The sequence below is a fragment of the Manihot esculenta genome, chromosome 13 (assembly GCF_001659605.2).
Source record: "Manihot esculenta cultivar AM560-2 chromosome 13, M.esculenta_v8, whole genome shotgun sequence".
In the NCBI taxonomy this organism is placed as follows: Eukaryota; Viridiplantae; Streptophyta; class Magnoliopsida; order Malpighiales; family Euphorbiaceae; genus Manihot; species Manihot esculenta.
This window is the reverse complement of record NC_035173.2, coordinates 6,449,791-6,472,730: the sequence shown is the minus strand read 5'-3', so window position 1 is coordinate 6,472,730 and position 22,940 is coordinate 6,449,791. Positions and strand designations below refer to the sequence as shown.

The 22,940-nt window shown below is 32.5% G+C and overlaps 2 protein-coding genes and 1 pseudogene across 3 annotated transcripts; 2 read left to right on the top strand and 1 right to left on the bottom strand.

The window, feature by feature from the left end:
* Positions 1-5,283: 5,283 nt before the first annotated feature.
* LOC110629526 lies at positions 5,284-6,341 on the top strand. Its single transcript, XM_021776541.2, has 2 exons — positions 5,284-5,511; positions 5,675-6,341. The coding sequence occupies exons 1-2, from the start codon at positions 5,504-5,506 to the stop codon at positions 6,252-6,254; spliced, it is 588 nt and encodes a 195-aa protein (XP_021632233.1). The 5' UTR covers positions 5,284-5,503; the 3' UTR covers positions 6,255-6,341.
* Positions 6,342-7,645: 1,304 nt separating this feature from the next.
* LOC110629164 lies at positions 7,646-10,588 on the top strand (annotated as a pseudogene).
* Positions 10,589-11,401: 813 nt separating this feature from the next.
* On the bottom strand, positions 11,402-22,773 carry LOC110629011 (protein FAR1-RELATED SEQUENCE 5). 2 transcript variants are annotated; one of them, XM_021775845.2, is made up of 3 exons: positions 22,536-22,773; positions 21,124-21,584; positions 11,402-11,766 (listed from the first exon to the last, which is right to left on the bottom strand). In XM_021775845.2, coding segments are annotated over exons 1-3 (645 nt in total). In that variant the 5' UTR covers positions 22,537-22,773; the 3' UTR covers positions 11,402-11,583. The 2 variants fall into 2 exon arrangements, with proteins under 2 accessions (XP_021631537.1, XP_021631538.1); XM_021775846.2 differs by having other exon boundaries at positions 21,124-21,573.
* Between the last annotated feature and the right edge of the window lie 167 nt (positions 22,774-22,940).

The following is a 22,940-nucleotide window of genomic DNA, read 5'->3' as shown; positions in this document are numbered from 1 at the left end:
GATTTACCGATCGAGATAGGCACGCTGCAGATTCTGTTGACCTCAATTGTCGGTCCTTCCTTAATCCATCCGACTTTGTATGGTGAGGGGTGAGGCTGTGTAGGCAACTATAATTTCTCCACCAACTGCTTAGCTATCAGATTTTCACAACTGCAGCTATCTATAATTAGCCTGCAAATTGCCTCTCCTACTCGACACTTTGCCTGGAAAATCTTCCTCCTTTGTGTCTCGTCCTCCTGTTTTGTTGAGCATAAGATCTTCTTCACCACATAGGTGACCTCTCCATCTTCAGAACCAGCAATAGATCCGTCATCGTCATCCACTTCCTCGTCAGTTTCAGCCACCTGCTCAACTATATTAACCTGCCAGTGGTCAATATTAACTCCTCTACTTTCTGGACAATTATTTGATCGATGACCAGATTGCCTGCACCGGTAACAGATGTCTCCCGTTGGCTTCTGGTAAGGATTGGTCCTGCCTCCTTTGTCTGTTGTAGTGGTGACTGCCTTGCCCTTACTGTCTCTCCTTTCTTCCATGGTATTCGGAGGGTTGCTAGAATTTACAACCTTAGAAGGTTGCCCGCTGTAGTTGCTTCTATATTGCTGCGTCTCTGTTGAACTAGAGTTTCTGTAATTGAAATTCCGGTTGTACTGCTGCTGTCGTGGCTGCCAATCAACACGCTCTTCTGCCCTTTTTGCCATCTCAATAGCGTCTGCCAAGGTGAAAATTGCAGCTACTCCCATCATACAACGAATTTCGTGATTCAGCCCCCTCTGATAATGAGCAACCTGTTGGGCCTCGTTCTCACAGTTTTCACATCTCACCTGCAGCCTTAGAAACTCCTCGGTATACTCATCCACCCTTCGGTTCCTTTGTACACAGTCATGATACCGGTTATATAAAACCTGAGCGTGATCACTAGGCAAGAACCGTTGTTCAAACATCTGCTTCATCAGCACCCAGTTTCGTATGGGCTCCAGCCTCTTCCAATAGCGTTCGCTTTGAATCGAATTCCACCAGGCTGCTGCACCCCCTTTCAACTTATAGGCCACAATTGGAATCTTGCGTTCCTCTTCCACGTTCATAATTTCAAAGAAGCGTTCAACCTCTGCCAGCCAATCAAGAACAGATTCAACATCTAATGAACCATAAAAGTTTTGAAGGTCTACCTTGATCCTGTAACCTTCCTGATAGTTCTGTTGGGGATTTGCAGGCATAGGATTGACGACCACAGGATTGGCGGCCACATGGGGATGTGCGGCTGCGGCGGGTTGGTGGATTCCCTGCTGCAGGGTCAGTTGTCCGATCATCTCCCTCAATTCTGCCAAAGATGCCTCAATCGCAGCAAGTCGCGCCTCTTGGTTATCTGCCATGGTCGAACTTCGCTCTGATACCAATCTGATACAGGACTATTTAGACTCTGTCAGGAGTTTCAACCAATATCGTTTGGTTAAGACGAAATAAGAGAAAAGATAGGCTAAAAGACGAAAAGTCTTAATGAAATTTCTTAAAAAATTGGAAAGTGAGTTCCTAATAGCCAAGGGAGGCTATTTATAATAGAAATAAAATTCTAATATGCAAAAATAATCATAATCTTAATAGGAGTCTAAAATCCTAATAGCCAAAGGAGGCTATTTACAATAGAAATAAAATCCTAATATGCAAAAATAATCTTAATGTGCAAAATTATGAAAATATCCAAAATATCTAAAAATAATAATTAAAATATAAAAGTTAGCCCTAGTCCAAGTCTGCCGTAAAAGTCAGAGAAGTAATGGGAGTAAGTTACCTTTTTTGGGAGGGTGAATTTTGCAGAAACTAAGGAGTTTGAACTAAACAAAACTAAGATGCAGGAAAACAAATATTTGATTGATCTTAGAAAATTTTATTATTTAGTTTTTGTATTACGAATAAATTTATTAATTAATTCTTTAATTTTAAAAAAAATATATTAATATATTTTTCAATTTTTAAAAAATATATTAATTAATTATTTTATTAATTTTAACCATTAAATATTTATCTATTTTGTCTTATTATTTTTGTTTATTTTTTCTATTTCAATTGTTCCAAAACTCTTGTGTACTTTTCTTTTATATATTATAATAATATTATAATACTATTTAATTTTATTTTATTTTTAAAATATTCGCTTATTAAATGTTATTTTTCCACGTAAATATTTAAAATATTTTTTAATATTTAATAAAAATTAATATTTTTAAAATGAATACAATAATCAATTCATTTTTATTCACACAGCCTTTTTATTTTAAAGTTTATTAAATTAATAATTTAATAATTATGATTAAATACACTCCCATATCTGAGCTTTAACTCCCAGTCTCTGATATTGACAATTAGTGAATTATATAAAGAAATACTAGCATGTGACTATAAAAGCTGACTGACTTTATTAAACAATAATTTAATTAAATTTTCAAGTGTTTAATAGATAATTTAAATTATTGTTAACTTAAAAATATACCTTTAGTATCACTTTTTGCTTTTTAATATCATCTCTATCTTTATTATGACTTGTGTTTTTCTTTTTAAGATTATTTAATTATCTTTCATAATTAATAATCTAAAATATGATTAGATAATATATACTCATGTCACATTTGCTAAAGTGAAATAAAGAAAAAAGCTAATTTGGAATGACATTTGTGTTTGTATTTATCTTTTTTTTTTTTTCACATACTGTTCAAAAATTAAAGACCAATTGATTTATTCAATCTAATTTTTCTATCATTTTAATAGATATTTCAATTTTTATAATTAAATTAAATTAAAATTTCATGTATTTTTTTTTTATTTTTTTAAATATTTCACTATCCAATATAATTTTAAACGTGAGAGAGGTGTGTCGAATTCTATATTCATCTGAAATAATGTAATATTTTTTTTTAAACATTTCTGAAAAATATTGAATATAAAAAGTAAATTTTGAAAATTATAATTTTATTTTAAAAACGTTATTTTCTTTACTAAAAAAACTAAACTGATCTTTATATTAAAAAAATTTTGATACATTTCTACGGGAAGTTTAACTTAAAAAATAAAGACATTTGTAAAGCCGTTTAATATATATTAATAAATAAAATAAAATAATTTTTTTTCTTATTTATAAAATTAATAAATTAATTATAAATTTATATTTTAATTAATTTAATTAATATTATTAATCCATTAATTGATTTGTATTATTATATTATAATTTATAATATATATGAGTGGAAAAAGGAGGAGGAATTAATAATGGAACTACTAAATTCCTCCATTCTTTAATTTATTATAATTTGTATTATTTAAATTAATTTTAAAATAAATTCATTTTTTATTTTAATTTCAGTATTTATATAAATTAAAATTTTTTAATGATATAAATATCAGTTTAATTTTTTAGTAAAGAAAATAACGTTTTTAAAATATAATTATAATTTTCAAACTTACTTTTTAAATTCAACATTTTTCTTTTTTAATATAGACAAAATAAAATTGTGAGAAATAATTAAAAGAGTATGAAATTTATTAAAAACGTAATCTCTATATAAAAAATTGATAAATTCATTTTAAAATTAAACTAATAATTATACATTTATATTTAAAAAAAAATTCATAATATTATAAAAAAAAATTGATAACTTTTGATATATTTATATGGTGTATAATTTAAAGGTAATAAAATAAAAACTAATTATAAAATTTCGTTGATAAACCACAAGTAATAGTTGGTAATTTACTTCTAATACTATTTTTTTTATAATTTATTTAATGAAAATTTATAATTTAGTCTCTAGATATTGCCATTATTAATAAGTCAGTATTTATATTTTCAGAAATATATTTAAACGTCCTTACCTTTTCTATCCGTCAACAAAATAATCGTTCCGTCTATTTCTACAATTAAAAATATAGTAAAAAACCAAATTACCCTCATTCTCTTCGTCATCCTCTTTCTCCTCATTCTTCTTTTTCTTTTATTCTACTTCAATTTTTCTTTTTATTCTTTTTCTTTAAGAAGGAAGAGATGATTTTTCTTCATCTTCTTTTTCTTCATCATCATCTTCTTCTCTTTCTTCTTTTTTTTTTTCATTTTTTTCGTTTTCTTGTTCATCTTTTTTTCTTCATTTTCTTCTTCTTCTTCACCTTCATCATCTTTTTTTTGACGGAAAGAAATAATAAGAACGTTTTAATAGATATAAAAAAGATAAAAACGTTTTAATAAATTTCTGAAAATGTAGAGAAAAACTATTTCGTTGAGTAAAGAAACGATAAGGAGTGACTATTTCATTGATGGAAAGAAACGATAAGGACATTTTAATAGATATGAGAAAAGATAGGAATTATTTCATTGACGGGAAGAAACACTAAGAATATTTTAATAGATATAAAAAAAGATAAGAATGTTTTAATAGATTTCTGAAAATGTAGGGACTGAGTTGTTAATAATAACAATATACAAGGATTAAATAAAGAATTTTATTTGATGGAAAAATTGAATTTTAAATATTCTCTCTCATATTTTATCTTTTTTTGAAGAAAAAAATAACAGAAGGATTATTTTGTTAATGAAAAGAAAAGTTAATGACATTTTAATAAGTTTATGAAAATATAGGAACTGACTTGTTAATAATGATAATATTTAAGGACTAAATTATAAATCTCTCTTTATTAAATAAATTTTATCTTTATTTTTTATTTTTTTATAATTATTTAAAGTATCTATTATTTTTATATTATTAAAATAATAATTAAAATTTGTTAATTATTAAAATTAATTGATTATTTAAATTATTCATAAAACTTATATAAATTTAAAATCCTTAATTTTTTGTACTTAAATTCTTTTAATTAAGTTTTCATTTTATTACAAATCAATTAAAATAAAAATTTTTACTTTCACGTTATAGAACTGAAAAATTAAAATAATAATTTTAATGTTAAACATATTTTTAAAAATAAAATATTTTTTTCCTTTTAAGTTAATTTATATTAAAATTGATTGAAAAAATTAAAAATAAAAAAAATGTTTCTTTCCTCTTATAAAACTGAAAAATTCAAATAATGATTTTAATATATAATCTAACATTACATATTTTTTTTTAAAAAATAAAATAAAAAATATTATTTTTCCTTTTAATTAATTTTACAAAAATTAATTAAAATAAAAAAGAAAACTAATAAAATTTTAACTCTATTTAATTTTTTGAGAATTATAAATTTTTAATACAATTAAAATAGAAAGGCAAACGAAATTAACTAAAAAGGCAAAGCATCTCCTTCCTGATCCTACTCTCTCCTCCAAGAAAACCAAACTCAAATCAAAACCCACAAGCAAATTAACAAACCCACCAAAGACAAAACCAAAAAAAGCAGAGGAAGTTTCTTCCTTTAAACATAGTGAAGCTCCTTCTTCAAGCTTCGTTTCCCTCTATCTTTGCTTGAAAAAGTAACATAAATCCTGCAAACTACACTCCAAATTCATAAACATTGAAGAATGGATCAGTAATTTCTTTTCTCTTTCTCTCTAGATTCTCATTTCCATCATTTCTTGCTTATATGCATTTTTCTCGCTCTTTCTTTCCACTGATTCTTTTCTTTTTTCTGTTAAGATTTGCTTAGCTTGTGGCTTAGTTGTGTTAACCCAATTCTTTGCTTTTTTCCCCAGATCTCCAAAAGATCCCTACTACAGAGAAAACACCACCGGAAGGGTTACCTCAGCTTCCTCCTCCTCCTCCGTTTCCACCACCAGCGTCCACGTGACTGCCCTTGACGGTCTCGTCAACGTCAACTCTCTTTTCACAATTGCTGTCTTCGTTGGACTCTCTCTTACCACCCCAGGCCAACGCAGTCTCGAGAATCGCTCCGCCTGTGATGCTGGCATCGACGTGGTGAAAAAACTCCTCGTTTTTGAGGTTGTGTCCTTCAGTTTCTTCCTCTTTTCCTCCCTAATCGCTCAAGGCTTGAAACTCGCCATCAATTTGTTAAACAGTAAAGATGTGGATGAGGCGTTCAGAGCTCACATAAATCTGAACGTATTGAGATTTGGGATGATGGGTTCGGCGATGGGATCGGTGATGGGTTGCATCTTCTTGGTGCTTTCAATGGTGAATGTGATTGAGATTCGGCTGGGGATGTTGTCGTGTGGAAGTAACAGTGCGGTTCACGCGGTTACAACATTGGTCCTTCTGGTTTCTTCTGCTCTCTTAATTTATATTTCCACTGCTGTTTATGCTTTTCTGCACTAATTATCTTATGGCTTCTCAACTACGAACTTGAGCTGTGTGTGTAAGCTTGTGGAAATGAGATTATGGTATGATCTGTTGGAGAATGTATGTTCTCAGCTCTTTGTGGATTGTTAGGTGAGCTCATTCTGTTTGCAATTTTGTGTGTTTGAATGCTAAGCCGCTAATCTTTTGGTTAAGATAGCTTTAGATAGGTTAATTTGAATCATTTCATTCAGGCCAGTGATTGTCTTGTGTATAGTAGGAGATGCCATTGCTATGCTTGTGTAGTGTTCGATACAATGTCAGCTGATTTTAACTAAAATTGATCCAATTCTCATGAGATTCATATTGATCCATATAGATTAGGGAAAGAGGGAAACTGTGGTGCAGGCTAATTTAAAATTAGTTCAGTCTAATCTTTTGGACTATGCAATTCTTTTCATACTCGTCAAGGTTAGTAAGATGATTCCTTTTCTTTATACAAGATGTTGTAGCTCCCTTGGCTTTGATCTATCTCTTAGTTAAACAGTGGCATTATCTGTTAATAGGTATTTGAATTTGCTAATGATCTCGGTCATGTTTTTGGTTTATTACCAAAAATATTTGTTAATTTGGACATATAGTTACTTGGAATCATGTTATTCTTACAACCATAGCTCTGCTTTCAATTTTAAAGAGCTAGTCATTGAATTTACTACAAGCTATTTGACTGTTGTTCAAGGAAGCCTAGTTAAAGGAGTGCTCAAGACAAATCATTCTGTAAAACCATGAAGGTTCAAATGTTGTCTAATCTTGCACTTGTGTTTGAATCATGTGAAGAACAAATGTTTTATCAAAATATAATTTCAGGAAGGTATTTCTTGCAAGGGATGATTTCTTGTCTGGTCTTAGAAAGGCCTTTGCACTTACCTTAATTTTCCATAGCTTGGTTATCTTAATGAAAAAAAAGTGGGCTATTTTCTCAGAAACAATCTTTTGTTTCAATCCCAAGCATTGGAAAAAAAAAAAAAATTCCATAGACTCAGATGGACTGCAGTTTCTTGTCCATAAAATTAACTATTTTAATAATTAAGATAAAATAATATTTTTAAATTAAAAAAATTAAAATTTTTTATTTGAAATAAAAAAATTATTAAAAAAAAACTCGAGAAGGTGGTAATGTTACAATAGATCCTTTATGTAAATAAAAATTATAAATATGTCACTTTATGTTTGAAATTTAATAGTTTACTTCTTATAATTTAACTCTATGTAAATTATAAGAAATAAATTATTTTTAATTTGAAAAATATAAGTATTAAGTTAAATATAATTCAGTAATTAAAAATATTGTATATTTAAAGACATTAGCTCATTTTAAAAATAATTAATAGAAAATAACAGACAGCAATCTTCAATTTTATAATTAAAATATAAGAATTAAATTATTAAATTTTAAGATAATGAGACATATCTATTAATTATTGCATATTTTGTGAGATAGAAATAATTTATTCTATTGAATTTCTATCTCGTGAAAACGACACTCCTTCGACTTACACTTGCAACCATACTAGCAGAAAAGAGTAGTAGCTAAATTCCCTTTTTGGTTCACATCGCCATGACCGAGGGTCCAATACCTCGCAAAACCTGCGCCCGTATTCAAGATCAGGCCTTTCGCTCCATGCAGCTATAGAGGAAAGAGGATGCTAGCAAGGAGTCGCAGACGCCTTCCACTAGCCGCCTCTACTCCAGTACTAATTAGTTTTCGGGTTCATTAGATAATGGGTATGTTTGATTCCATTACTAATCTTCACACCTGCAGTTCCAGCAGCCATAGTAGTAGAAATGTGAGAGATAAAAGCAAGAACGCATCATTTGGTAAAATCGATGATGCCTTAGCTTCCTTTAATCAGATGATTCATATGAACCCTCTACCTTCAACTGCAGAATTTAACAAATTGTTATCTGCACTTGTGAGATTGAAATATTATGAAACAGTGATTTCTTTGTGGAAACAAATGGAATTTCTGGGTATTTTACCTGATATTTGTACCATTAAGATTTTGACTTATTGCTTCTGCCACTTGGGCCATGTGAATTTTGGATTCTCTCTTTTGGGGAAAAACATCAAACTTGGCTTTCAGCTTTCAGATTGATATTATAATGCTTACTACCTTAATTGATGGGCTCTGTAGAGAGAGTAAGATTGTTAAAGCAGTGGAATTGTTTGATGAGATAGTTATTAATGGGTATAAACCTGATGTTTATACATATACTGTTACTGTGGATGGTCTGTGTAAAATTGGAAAAACCAGTGTGGCCTCTGCTTTGCTTAAGAAAATGGTCAAGAGAGGTTGCAAGCCTAATGTTGTGGCTTATAGTGCTGTCATCGACAGCCTTTGCAAGGTTGGCCTGGTTACTGAGGCATTAGCCCTCTTCTCAGAAATGAAGACTCAGGGAATTTCACCTAATGTTGTTACGTACACTGCTTTAATTCATGGGATGTGCAATTCAGGCCGATGAAAGGAAGTCTCGGTGGTTCTTAACGAAATGCTTGATAGGAACATCACACCAAATATAATTACCTTTACTGTATAGATTGATCAACTTTGTGAGGAAGGAGAACTCACTAAAGGCTCAAGGTATGGTTGAAACAATGATTCAAAGAGGAATACAGCCTGATGCTGTCACTTACAATTCGTTGATGGATCGATGTTGTCTGCAAAACCAAATTGATCAAGCTAGAAAAGTATTTGACACAATGGTAAGCAAGGGTTGTACCCATGATGTTTTTACTTGTACCCCTGATGTTTTTACTTACACTATCTTGATTAATTGTTGCTGCAAGCAGAAAATGGTATATGACGCAAAGCGGCTTCTTGATGAAATGCTTCTTAAAGGCTTAACTCCTGATAGTGTTGCTTATAATTCCCTTGTACGTTGCTTGTGCGAAGCTGGGAACCCTTGGGCAGCGCGTGAGCTTATGAAGAATTTACATGCCAGTGGCCATCCTCCAAACATGATATCTTACTCAATTTTGTTAAATGGCTTTTGTAAACAGAAGCATCCTGATGTGGCACTGACCTTATTTCATGAAATGCAAAAAAGCAAGTTGAATCCTAACTGTTTTGTCTACGGTATCATAATTGATGGTTTGTCCAAAGCTGGGAGGCTTGAAGATGCAAAGGAATTATTTTCTAGAATTTCTGTCGAAGGGTTGCAGCCTGATGTTCATACGTATACTATAATGATCAACGGGCTTTGCAAAGGTTGGTATGGGCTGTGTCAATTAACTCGCTATGGAGAGTCCCCTGAAAACTCGACCCATAAAATTTCTAGCTTAAGAAATCTTATATCAAATAATATTGGTAAAACTCTACCACCTCGAAAATTTTTTAAAAAAATTTTTATTTTATTTCAATTGAATTGGTTTTTAATATTTATTTAAAAAAATTAATTTAAATTAAAAATATTTATAATAAAAATAAAATTCATATAATTAAATTTTAAAATTAAATCTAATTAAGATCTTAAAGATTTAAATTCTTCTAATTAAGAATTTTCTACATTTGGTCAAAATAAATAAATTTTCTTTTTTGAAATAGAAACTGAAAATTGGAGAATAGAATTTAAGATCTCTTAAATTTATTCAGATACACTTAATACCAAACTAAGTTAAATATTTTTATATTTAAATTTTAAAAATTTCAATATTGTTATTTTTAAAATTACCCGATTGATATATGTTACTACTTTATTTTTTCTTTTATTGCTAAAATATTAATTAATTTATAAAAAAATACAGAAGTCCTTTATTAATCAACTTCTCAGAATTTAAAATTAAATGACATATATTTCAAAAATTCTATAAAATATAATTGTATTAATAGTTATTTGAGAAGTTTATAAATTAATTTTTAAATAAAATTATATTCAATTAAATACTAATTTTTTTATTTATTTATAAAGATAATAAATAAATAGAGTAACTAGACAAAATACATATTTAATCCCTAAACTTTATTATAATTGAGCTTTGAATGCGTCCATGATACATTTAAACTATTGATATTGATAAAGTGAACTTTATAGTTCTTAAGCCAATTTAAATTTAAGGGAAAATTCTTTTATAAAATATATGGTGACTTTTAATTTTAAAATAAAATAAATAAAAATTATAAGATAGAAAAAGTGTATTCATATGACATATCAACTCAGAAAGAGCATGACAAGCACACTTTTTTACCACTACACCCTTAATGCTTTTACGATTAACCATGTAACATATTGAAGTTTATAGGAAGCTTCAGATGCTAAAAGCTAATATTTTTGTAGTTAAATGCATAATTCACACCATTGTTTTTCTTTATTAAAGTTCATTTTCTTCTCCAATTTTATTTTATGTTATTTATCCCTTCATTTTCAAATAACTTAATTCTTACCATTGAAATGGGATATATAACTTCCACATTACAAAAATAAAATTATTCCATAGCTCAGAGTTAAACAAGTAATACACACTTATTTACTATGTACTTACTATGCATTAGCAGGGTGTAGGGTTTGAATTCCCTGTCAACCCTAATTTTAAGAAATAAAATTAAAATATAAAAAATTACTATTTAATTCTTATAGTATGAAAAAATTTTATTAATTGATTACTCGATTTTAAAAATTATATTAAAATATTTCTGATATTTTAAAAAGTCTATTAATTAATTTCTCAATTGATTATAGCAGTCGAATATTATAAAAGTCTAAAATATATTTAATTTGTAAACTAATAAATATTTTAAAATTACAAGAACTAAATAATAAAATAATTAATAATAAAATTAACGAAAAAATTAATTAATAAATAATTTAAAACGTTTTTACCTTAAGATATATATAGAAACTTGTTAAATCCAACCCATGCGGAATCAAGGGGCAATATATGACGCACTCTGCCCTATATCACTATGTTTGGGAGAGAGTTTTTAGAAGTAAAATATGGTTTTTAAAATAATTTCTTTATTTGGAACGGTGGCTATTTAAAGAGGGCATGGTTTTTGGAGGTTTCTACTTCCTTTACGTTCCCTTATCATACTTTAAAAACATATCCCATCATTCCATCCAAATACACCTAGAGTGTGCCAGCCACCTAGCTGTACAAGATCGGATTAAGATAGGTTTGAAAATAAGTAAAAATAGAAAAAGCCACACTAATTTTATGAGATAAGAAATCAAAAGTTTCATGAAAGTTTTGTACAGGATAATTCTGGCCAACCTACAAGTTCAGACTAGAATTAGGAAACAACCAAATAGCATCTCAAAGAAAATGTACAGGAGCAAAATAGCTAATGAAGCTAAGACCTATACATACTGCCTACCTCTTTGATTCAATATCTCTCACACTTTGCACTATATCCTCAATGTTTCTTGATAGGTGATTGGAATGCTCCTCCATTTCTCTCAAAACCATGTAAAGCTGTTCTTGATAAGCTGCAGACCGCTTGCGCTCTCGTTGTAGCTCAGCAGTCAGTTCCCGGATCTTTACATCTTTCTCATCCTACAAAATACATGAGCGACATGCAGCACAATAAGTATATTAATAAAATCGTTGAAATGAACTTTTCCCCTCTACCAAAATATAAAGGTAAATTGGATACAACTATGAGCAGATCACCTGCAAAAAAAAAAAAAAAACAGGCAATCACCCTCAAGTTCAAAAGTTGGAAAGAAATATATGCATAACTTAAATGAATGCGTTATTATTCTCCACCCAGAAGGAGAATCATTAGATACTGAAAAAGATCGTGTTGAACATCCAGAAATCCCTATTTCGGATTCCTAGAACTCAAAATGTTTCCATATTCTGGGGCTAAGAGAAGCGAATAGCAGCAAATTTCAGGTTCTAGTTCTACTAATCATTGCTACTTTGATCAAACAGAGAATTTCTATAATGCAATTTATTGCTCAAGGCAATAAGCGGAGATCCATTAGCCTTGTTTTTAACATACACCAAAAAAGCATTTGAAACTCCCATAACTACCAAGTAAAATTCTCTAAGGCTTTCCCCCTCTTTTCCTCTTTCATAAAAATGTTCACATGTAGTCTAAAGTTTGTCATGCCAAGCTGAGTTAGCTAAGTGAGAATGAGTAGTTAGAAGCAGTTAGTAGTTATGGCGAGCTGGCATAGTTAGTTACAAGTTGTTAGGGCATTTATGGAGATAAATTGAGCCAGCGGGAACCCTTGTACAAAGGAAGAAACTTCTGTTTGTTCATTCATTCATTCATCGATGATCAACAATACAACCAATTCAGCTCTCTTCTCTCTCTCTATCTCCTACTTCTGCTTCTTCTTCTTCTACTTCTTCTCTGTTCTGCTTCTTCTCCTTCGTTCTCCAATATTCTCCTTCTTCTTCTTCTCTTGTTATTCCTATCAAGTCAGGATGTGATTGTTCATGCAACCAATTTCTGACATTTTGGCAACATAGCAATTCAATCTAGAGATCCAATTGAAGCAGAACTCAAATTGACAAGAAAGATCAAGCAAGCCATGATTACTGAGAACCCCAGACTGCAGAATCTGGTGGAACAGATGCAGTTGTAGAATCAGAAAATTTAAGATTTAAGTTTGGGATTGCATAAAACTGAAGAAATGATGAGTCAGAAGATGGAAGATGATGAGGGTATCACAGGGAAAAGCTAAAGAGTCTGCAACTAATCTGAGGGAAGGGCCTGCGTGTAATTTGGCGCCTGAATTTCAATCTAATATCACTGAATTTAGGGCAAATGGGAAGAATCTAAACTAATGGGATTGAAACAAGAGGTATATTGCCTCTGCTTGAGGTGTGAGAAGTTGGAGAATCCACTAATAGTTTACAAGAACAAAAGAATTCTGGTGTTAATCTCTTGAAATTAAAGTTGGAATTGGTTCTATATCAGGTTTGCAATGGAAATTTTCTTAATCCTTTTGTAGTTGAGATTCTTGGAGGTACTTTTGATAAGGAAGAAATTAGAGAATTACATCAATTGTGAGGACTGTACAAAGGTTACAATATTTCAGAAACCATGAGTAGAAGTGCAGCTACGGTGCTTCCGTAATTCTTGTGGAAATGAAATGGGAAACATTAAGAAGGCAGAGGAAAAAAGAGAGAATTTGTGCACAAGGTGTTTGTAGAAACGTTAAGTTGATTGACAATTTCCTATGTTCATAACCTCAAGTTGCTCATTATCCAATCAAGTTGATCAGTTGGCTCAAGCTTCTCTTCCAAAGTCCAGTAATCAAGGTCCTACTTGGAAAGACAAGGAATTCAGATCTCTCCGTTATCTTTGTCACATGTAAGCAAGCATAGCCGTGTCCAAGTTGAGTCTATGATGACACTCAATTTCAAATTAACTACAGGCAAAATATGCCAACAAATAAAGTTTGACTCAATGGAATGACAATAATATTCAAGATTCCATATGGATGCTTGTCCACTTTATTCTACACCAGCTTCCAATTGTCATTCTTGAGGACGAGAATGCTCTTAGGGGGGAGGGTAGTGCTGTGACTGTAGTGAAGAGCTGAGCAGTTATGTGAATTAGTTAAAGAGTTGTTAAGTCAGCCAGTTAGTTAGAGAAGGAATCATTGATTTGTAAATGTCGGGAACTGATCGCATGAAGAATCACCTCCTGACTTGATAGGAACAACAAGAGAAGAAGAAGATTGGAGAAGGATTGAGAAGAAGCAGAACAGAGAAGAAGAATAAGAAGTAGAAGAAAGAGAGAGAGAGAGCTGAATTTGTTGTATTATTGATCGTCAAAAAATGAATGATTACAGAAGTTTCTCTTCCTTTATACAAGAGTTCCTGCCAGCTCATCTAATCTCCATAACTGCCCTAACAACTTGTAACTAACTATGCCAGCTCATCATAACTACCAAGTGCTTCTAACTACTCATTCTTGCTTAGCTAACTCAGCTTGGGATAACAAAGTCTCATTCCTCTGACAATATCTGTAAACTGCTCAGAAGTGTATCATCTAAATGGGTTGTGAAATCTATGCATAAGATTACTGATGCGGACCATTTGCAAGAAGAAAATTTTTTCATTCTACCAGCACAAATGGTCATGTTAATTGATTGGAAAAATTGTATTTCTTTCATTCACAATGAGTAGTATTTATATACAAGCTATGAGAGTTTTCCTAATGAATATAAAAGAAATCTAAAATAGACTTCTAAAACAATACTAACACTAATAGACTCTTAACTTACAGCAATAACACTTCCCCCTCAAGCGGGAATATAGATGTTTACCATGATCCAACTTGTTACAAATATAGCCAACCTAACTCCATTTAAAGCTTTTGTAAAGATGTCTCCCAACTGCTCTCCAGTTCTAACGTAACTTGTAGAAATAAACTTTTCTTGAATCTTGTTGCGAAAGAAGTGGCAATTATTTTCAATATGTTTGGTTCATTCGTGGAAAATCGAGTTAGAAGCAATATAAAGGGCAGACAAGAAAACTTGAGACCAACTTCATTTAATAACTGGTACATCCAAACTATCTCGCATACTGATTGTGCTATGGCCCTATACTCCGATTCTGTACTAGACCGAAAGACCACATTTTATTTCTTTCTTCCCCATGACACAAGATTTCCCCCAACAAAGACACAAGATCCTATGGAAGATCTTCAATCTGCCTATAAACTTGCCCAATCTGCATCTGAAAAGCACTCAATATTAAAGTGCCCATAATTTGAATACAACAAGCCTTGTCCTGGAGCTTCCTTCAAATAGCACAAGATCTAGTCTAAAACTGTCCCATGATTGACTGTTGGAGAAAACATGATTCACAATACTAAGTGGGACTCAGGTGTACTATATGTTTGACACCCAATTTTCTAATTTCAGCCAACAAGTCAAGAACATATTTTCTTTGAGATAGGAAAATACCTTTCTTGCACCTTGATACTTCAACACCAAAAAAAAATTTTAACGGTCCCAAATCTTTCGTCTGAAATTGGGTATGAAAAAGGGATTTTAATGATGAAGTGCCAACAATGTCACTCCCTGTGATGACAATATCATCAACATACACAACCAATAAGGTAATGTCAGCCTCAAATTATTTATAGAATAGTGAGTGATCACACTTGGTTTTCTACAACCCAAACTCTTGAACTACCTCACTGAATCTCCCAAACCAAGCTCAAGGGCTCTACTTCAGACCATATAAGGATTTGCGGAGACGACACATCTTTCCATACTCCCCCTAAATAACAAACCCAGGTGGTTTTTCCATATAGACTTTCTCATGGAGATCACCACGTAAAAAGATATTTTTAATATTTAGCTAGTGTAGAGGCCAATCATAAATTGTTGCCATTGATATAAAAAGACGAACAGATGTCATCTTTGTTACGGGAGAGAAGGTGTCAGAGTAATCAATACTATAAATCTAGGCCTACTGTTTGGCCACAAGATGAGCTTCAAGACGAGCCATAGAATCATCCAGATTTACTTTTAATGCAGATATCCATTTACATCCAATAACCTTCTTTCATGTAAGTAAATTCACTAAAGTCCAAGTACCATTGTCATCCAAGGCTATCATTTCCTCTTCCACAGCAGCACGCCAACCATAATGAGATAAAATAGAATCTAAAGACGCAATAAAGAAACTAGATGAGGAAGATAAGTGATCATAGGAAACAAAAAAAGACGCTTACCTTTTCAAAGAAAAATAGGGACTATAGGTGGCCGAGGTGGTGCTAGAACAGCTGTAGGAGCATATATAGAACACACATTAGGGGTTATAGTATAAACAAGTATATCATCATCCTCTCATTGGCTTGTAGAAGTAAAGGACACAAGAAAGAGGGTATATTTTCCAAGAAATTGACATCAATAGAGTCAAGGTAGTGATTAAGATCAGGAGAATAGCACCTATAACCCCTTTGTAAACATGAGTATCCACTATCCAAGGAAGACACACTTGAGGGATTTTGAATCTAATTTGGTAATTTGAGGACGAACAAAACAGGTACTACAAAAAATCCAAGATTCAAGAGGGAATAAGGTCTTGGATAGAAAAAGAAGAGTATAAGGAATATCACCATTAAGAACAGAAAAAGACATCCTATTGATAAAAAAAAGGCAATGAAGACAACATTAGCCTAAAACTATTTGGGAATTCTCATTTGAAAAAAAAAAGTGTCACGCGACCTCAAAAAGGTGTCTATTTTTTCTTTCTGCTACCCCATTTTGAGAAGGTGTGTCGACACAAGAGGACTAATGAAGGAGATTGAATGGGAGTTGAAAAGTATTCTTTAGCATTGTCACTATGGAGAATGGGCACACAAATATTAATTGTGTTTTTATTTCAGCACAAAAGACAGAAAATAGATTAGAACGACTTTTCATTAAATATAACAAAGTCATACAAGAATGATCATCGACAAAAGTAATAAAATACCTAAAATCAGTCTTGGACACTAGGATAAGGACCCCAAATATCTGAACGAACTTAACTCAAGGGGCAATAAAGCCCATTTATTAACTCTAGAAACTAAAGAAAGATGATGGTGTTTAACAAACTGACAGGACTCATAATTTAAAGACAAAATATTATGAAATTGTGGACATAATTACTTTAGAGAAATCATGAAGGATGTCTGAGCATACAGTGCACTTCAAAAGGAGTTAAACACTGAAACAAGTGATAGATCTCGACACTCTTGTGTCAAGTATGTAGAGACCTCCAGATTCATGTTCTCTACCAATAATTCGCTTCGGCATAAGATCTTCAAACAAGCAATAACCAGAAAAAAAAATGAGACACCAATTCAAGGTTTGTATGAGTTTATTAAAAAAAAGATTAAAAGAAAATGATGGTAGACTCAGCACAGCAGACGAGGAATTGACAAGGTTAGATCCACAGTTCCAGAACCAAGAACAAAAGAAGTGAAGCCATCTGCCAAAGTGACTTTAAATGGTGTAGTATGAGAATGAAAAGTAGAAAAGAGATTTAGATTACCTGTCATATAATTTGTAGCACTAGAATCAATAACCCATTTTGATAAAAAGGGAAAAAGACATGTTGGATTTACCTAACCCTGCAATGGCAGTTATGGAAGAGGTATTGGACTTTAAAAATGCTTAGTGTTGGGAAAATTGAGCATATTCATTTGCATAAACTAGAATATTCTTTTCAAAGGGTGAGACATCTATTGTATTAAATGATGCAACATAAGCTAAATGAGCATGTTGATTTTTGTGCTAAAGTTGTCAGCATGTGCATTTGGTACATCCTTGCTCATGGCAGTAATAGCACACAATTCCACTTGATTCTTGATTGCGACCCTCCATTTCTCTGTTGCAATTGCTTGATGCCCCACCCTTGCTACCACCTTTATTCCGTTGACGACTACTATTATTGTGACAGCTCACAAGTGCACTACTAGCTTGAGAGGACACAAATTGTGTCGTTTCGGTACGAAGAACTCTAGCAAAAGCCTCATTGAGAGAAGGTAGCTTAGAGCTAGACAAAATCTAAGTTCTAGCAATATTGAATTTTGAAGGTAAGCAAGCAAGAAAGCACATGACAGCCATTTGTTCCCGTTGTGACTGTTGAATCTTAACATTCAAACTAAAAGGAAGCAAGACATTAAGTTCTTCATACACACGTTTAAAATCTATGAGATAAGCAATAAGAAGTCTCTCTAGCTTTTCTGAACGATAAAAGGCTTTTCATACATCATAAATACAAGAAACATTCTCTTTACCAAAGAACAAAAGCTCAAGATAATCTATTAGTTCTCACTTTCAATAGAATTCCAAATTCATAAAAACAATCAAGCATGTTCCCGCAACCAAGCTTGTTTTGTAGCATCTTTGGGTGGATCACAAGTAAGATGATCATCCTTATTAATACTTTGCAGCTACACACGAATGGTTTTATTCCGGTCCAAGAAATTAGTCCCATTGAGTATGTATTCCGTAATTATGGTCATTACAGGAATTACGTCTGTCACAACAAGTTTATTCTCTGCCACAATGCATAGGTATCACAAAGGCCCAAGATTGATCAAACGAACTCAAACGCACTAGGCAGCCTATTCAAAGCAGACCCAGAAATTGCAGCAATAAAAATAAGCAAGTGCATCTTCAAAGGCTCACAAAACAGGGTGGCAATATACCGGAATGGACTCCCCTCGACAAGTCGATCAAGAGAGAATAGACCGAAGCGAAGGTCCTCGGAAAGTGGCTCACACGCAACGCATGGGCCGACGACATCTGGGCAGATTGGGCGCGTGAGGCCCACGCGCTACTCCTTCGGTGATTGGACTCTAGGGAATGGCCGATCAGCGGTCGGCGCCCCTTCTGGGATGGGTGGTGAAGCTAAATAGTCACTCTGTGTGGTGACCTAGGGTTTGGGAGAAACCTATGAAGGAGAAACTCACTGGGTTTCTCAAAGGAAATTTAATTTTTTGGGAATAGGCTCTGATACTATGTCAATTGATTTGGAAAAATTGCATTTCTTTCATTCATAATGAGTAGTATTTATATATGCGCTATGAGAGTTTTCCTAATCAATATAACATACAAATTCTAAAATAGACTTCTAAAACAATATTAACACTAATAGAGTCCTAACTTATAGCAATAACAGGTCAAAAGACTTGAGACACATTAAGAATGTCGCAAGCTTACATGAATAGAACATAGGCAAGACTAGAACCTAGAAAATATTTCAACTAAAAAAGTTACAGAATTATAATGCAATTATGCAATACAAATCAGAACAAACAAAAAGGGAGAGAGGAAGGAAAAGCTTCAAGGGAAGGGCCTAAAACAAAGAAGCAATGCACAATCAAGGTCCTCCAAATGTTAGCATAACAAAACACCAGAAACTTACCAGACTCAACCACCTTCCTCTAATTACAGAATATCCTATACATTAATTTGGAGTCACAACCTGCAGGTCACCTTCCACTGGTCCAACTTCATATTATTAATGACCTCATTTGCCCAAAATAAAACAATTTCTTACACCCACTAACGCCTCAGCTCATTATTTGTTAGTCCATGCATATAGCCCAAAATGCATAAAATTTTAGGCTCATACATAACATGGCAAAATTTCTCCCAGATTTAGACAAGGAAGAATAGAATGCCATAACTCTACTAAGAAGGATGCATAGAGTGCAGAAGGAACAAAGCCAATATTTGCACAACTGGGAAATATAGAAGTTATGAGTTACCCCTTTTATCATATGTATAGGAAAGTGATTATTGGATTATATGCCTCACAGCAGAGGCTGGGCACAATCACAGAATGGTAGGTAGCTACTTTCCAGCTTGCTGCATTCACCATGACTTCTCCACTGTCACTAGGAGAAAGGCATAGCACCTAGCATTATTCATCCATGCTCAATTAAAAATGATTAGAGATTTATAGTCACGTGGGACCCTTTATAGAAAATTCCTACTGCCAATAATTAGATGTTTCTAAAGAGGTCTGGAGAGATGCTTAATATAACCTGGACTAGTTCAGTGAAAAACAAAAATCATACTTGCCTCACTAAGTGGTGCATGCATCTGAGAAAACCTTTCCTAAGGTGCAGTTTGTCTTTACACGACTTTAATTGTAGCTATCATATAATGCCAGAATAATAAAAGAAATCGGCTATTTGCGCTAGCACTCCATTAGTAAGAATGTTTGTCATTCAGCCAGCTTACACTATGTCTTTGGATATGTGGAAAATAGGAGTGAAGGAAAATAACCAAGAAAAATAATGAGGTATTTTTTCACTTTCCTATAATGGAAAGACAGGAGAAGATAAAGGAGGGAAGGAAAATAACCTTTATTTTCCTTCACGTATTTGCATTCCAATTTGGAGAGAAAATGAAGAAGAAATGTACCTTTTGTTCTAAATTTATATATGCCTCCCTACATAAACAATATAATTATTTTCCTTTCCCTCTTTTATTTTTCACTCATTCAAACAAAAGTAAGGAAAATAACAAAAGGTAAATATTCTTTATTTTCCTTCCCCTCTAGAAAATTTTCCAAACAAGGTGTTATATTCTGATCCTCCTACTTCTATCTCAGTTTTGCTTCCAAAAGCATGCAATTCTGCTCATAGACCAATTCGGTAACTCCAATTTCTGGGAGTATCATGGACACAAAACAAACCTTCATTTTATGGTTAGTGGAATGCATAGCCCAGGGCACAAGGCAAGAACGCACAGTAATTGCAGGACTTAAACACCATGGAAAGAATATTCATCCAAAATTTGAGTAAAAATCTTATACTCCACACATCAACTATATTCTCCATATAGCTGAAAAATAATGCTGAGCATTTAGAAAAATAAGATGCTAGTGTTGAAGCAGTTAATTTTGTTTTTTAAGAAGAAAAGAAGAACATTCAAAATAAAGGTTCAGAACAAATGTAATCAGCTAAAAGGTAAGCAACATGTCCTGAGAGACATGATGCTTTGCCCAAGGTCAAATGTGCGAACCTTTACAATAGACCAGAAAAACAATATTAAAAGAGAAAGAGAAACTCCAGCTTATAGAGAGAAACTCCAACTTACAGACAGGGCAAACTACTTGATAGTTGATACATTCTACCCAGTTCCATACATCAAAAAAACTTCAGGCAAATTAACTCATCCAGGAGGAAAAATAATAAACCAAAGTTGTACAACAGGTTTCATTTAGACAATGAAAAGAATACTTTGGCATTCAATAACAACAAGAAGGAAAAAAAAATAGAACCTGCTGATCAACTTGCATGATGGAATTAGAAATTAGTAATGAACAATTAAGCAACCAACAAATGCAAACTTGATAAACAACTATCAAAATCTGAAGCTAGCACCAATGAAAGAATATTTTTTTTTTTCATTCTCTAAAGGAACTCACAGGTGTTTGAGATAAAAGCACACTTCGACGACCATTAGAAGGTATAGCTACCAGTGGATGATTATGCTCCTTTACAAACCTTGTTACAACCCATTTTCCTGTTTTCTCTTTCTTTACCACTATCATGGCCTTACATCCTTCTCGTGTTATTGCTCGAGGCTTCCTATTTTCACTTCTTCTAGGCCTTAACTTTCGAAATCCTTCTTTATTACACACAAGCCGACGCCAAACAACCTTCCCATCACGCATTGATCGTCGAAATGCATCAACTCGCATTATGAACCCTAGGCGTGTAGCATATGCATCATAAAACACCTTGGCAGCCTCTTCAGATTCAAACTCCATACCTACATATGGTTCTATATCAGAACTTCCTTCACTTGTTGTTACCTCTTTACCACTAGAACTCTCTACAATGTGGTTCACATCTCCATCCTCACTCATAGAAGGCTGTTCATCCACTAACAGAAAATATAGAGCACATTTTGATTAGTTCAAATGTAATAGTATACTCTAAAGAGTATACACAACAGGTATATACAACAGGAAACCCTCTACAGTATTGTAAATTACACAAAATACCATTCTAGTTTAAACACTACCATCCTTCTAGTTGAAACGGTTTCATAAACTGATCTTGAATGGATTCTGATTTTCCTTAATAAGGGCAAAATAATCTGCGGCCTATTTACTAAAATTTCTGTTAATGGGTAGTTTTAGTACTTAATCAACATATAGTAGCAGTTGGTTTAATTTAAGGATTAAAGTTATCATTAACTGTTTTCAGTGCATACCATCACAACTTGTCTAGAGAGAGATTAAAAAAAAAAAAAACCTTCAAATCTCAAATGCGCACCATTAAACAGTATTGCCTGCGTCATTCAATAAAATAAATGCCAAAATTTTTTATTTTCAGTTCAATATTTGGCAATTAGGGGCAGAAGCTTAAAATTACTAGTTATAGGAAATCAATTAAGTACATCCTTCACACGAGGTACACGAGATATAATCTAACAATATAAGTGAGCCATGAAAGTATCATTCCATTTCGCTTTAAACAAAATGCTTTAAATAACGTAATTATGTCCCTTGTTTTGGCGCTTCCAGAGTTTCTCGGCAAAAGAACAGAGAAGTTGACACTCAAAATTTTCATTTCCCATATGAAAATTCAATAAAAGCAGCTTAATTAATAGATTTTTATTAATCTGAAAGTGAAGATAGCCATAACCCGTTAATCAAAGCTGAAGAAACATACAGCAAGCAAGCAAACCGAAAACGACTAGGAAAATATTGCTGAGATTCATTGTAATTGAAACTAAATATACAAAATCAAAAACAATATCGGCACAAAGGAAATGCTAGAAGAAGGGAGAAAATGAGTCGGAATTGAAAAAGAAGTTACAGACGCTTACTTGGAACAGATTCGAGCCGTAAAAAACTATCTATGGCTGCAGAAGCGTGTGAAAGAGAGATAGAGACGACGGAGGGATTTTGAATTGGCGACCTTATGAACGATTTTAAGCTTTGGGAGTCTCTGAGAGCTCAGAGGAAGTGGAAGGCCAAAGGGAGCGGTGAGAGGAAGATTATGGTTATGGAGAGATCCTCTGCTTTGCAAGGGAAATTGGTCTATGGTTTAGACCAGTGAAACGTGCGTTTGGGAACTGGAGCCTTCGTGGACTTGTTTAATTATAAATAATTTATTCCTTAATTTTATTTTTTAATAAAATAATTTTTATTAATTGAAAAAATTAATTTAAATTCAAATAATAAATTATTAAAACTATAAAAATTAGATTATTAAAATTTAAAAAATAAAA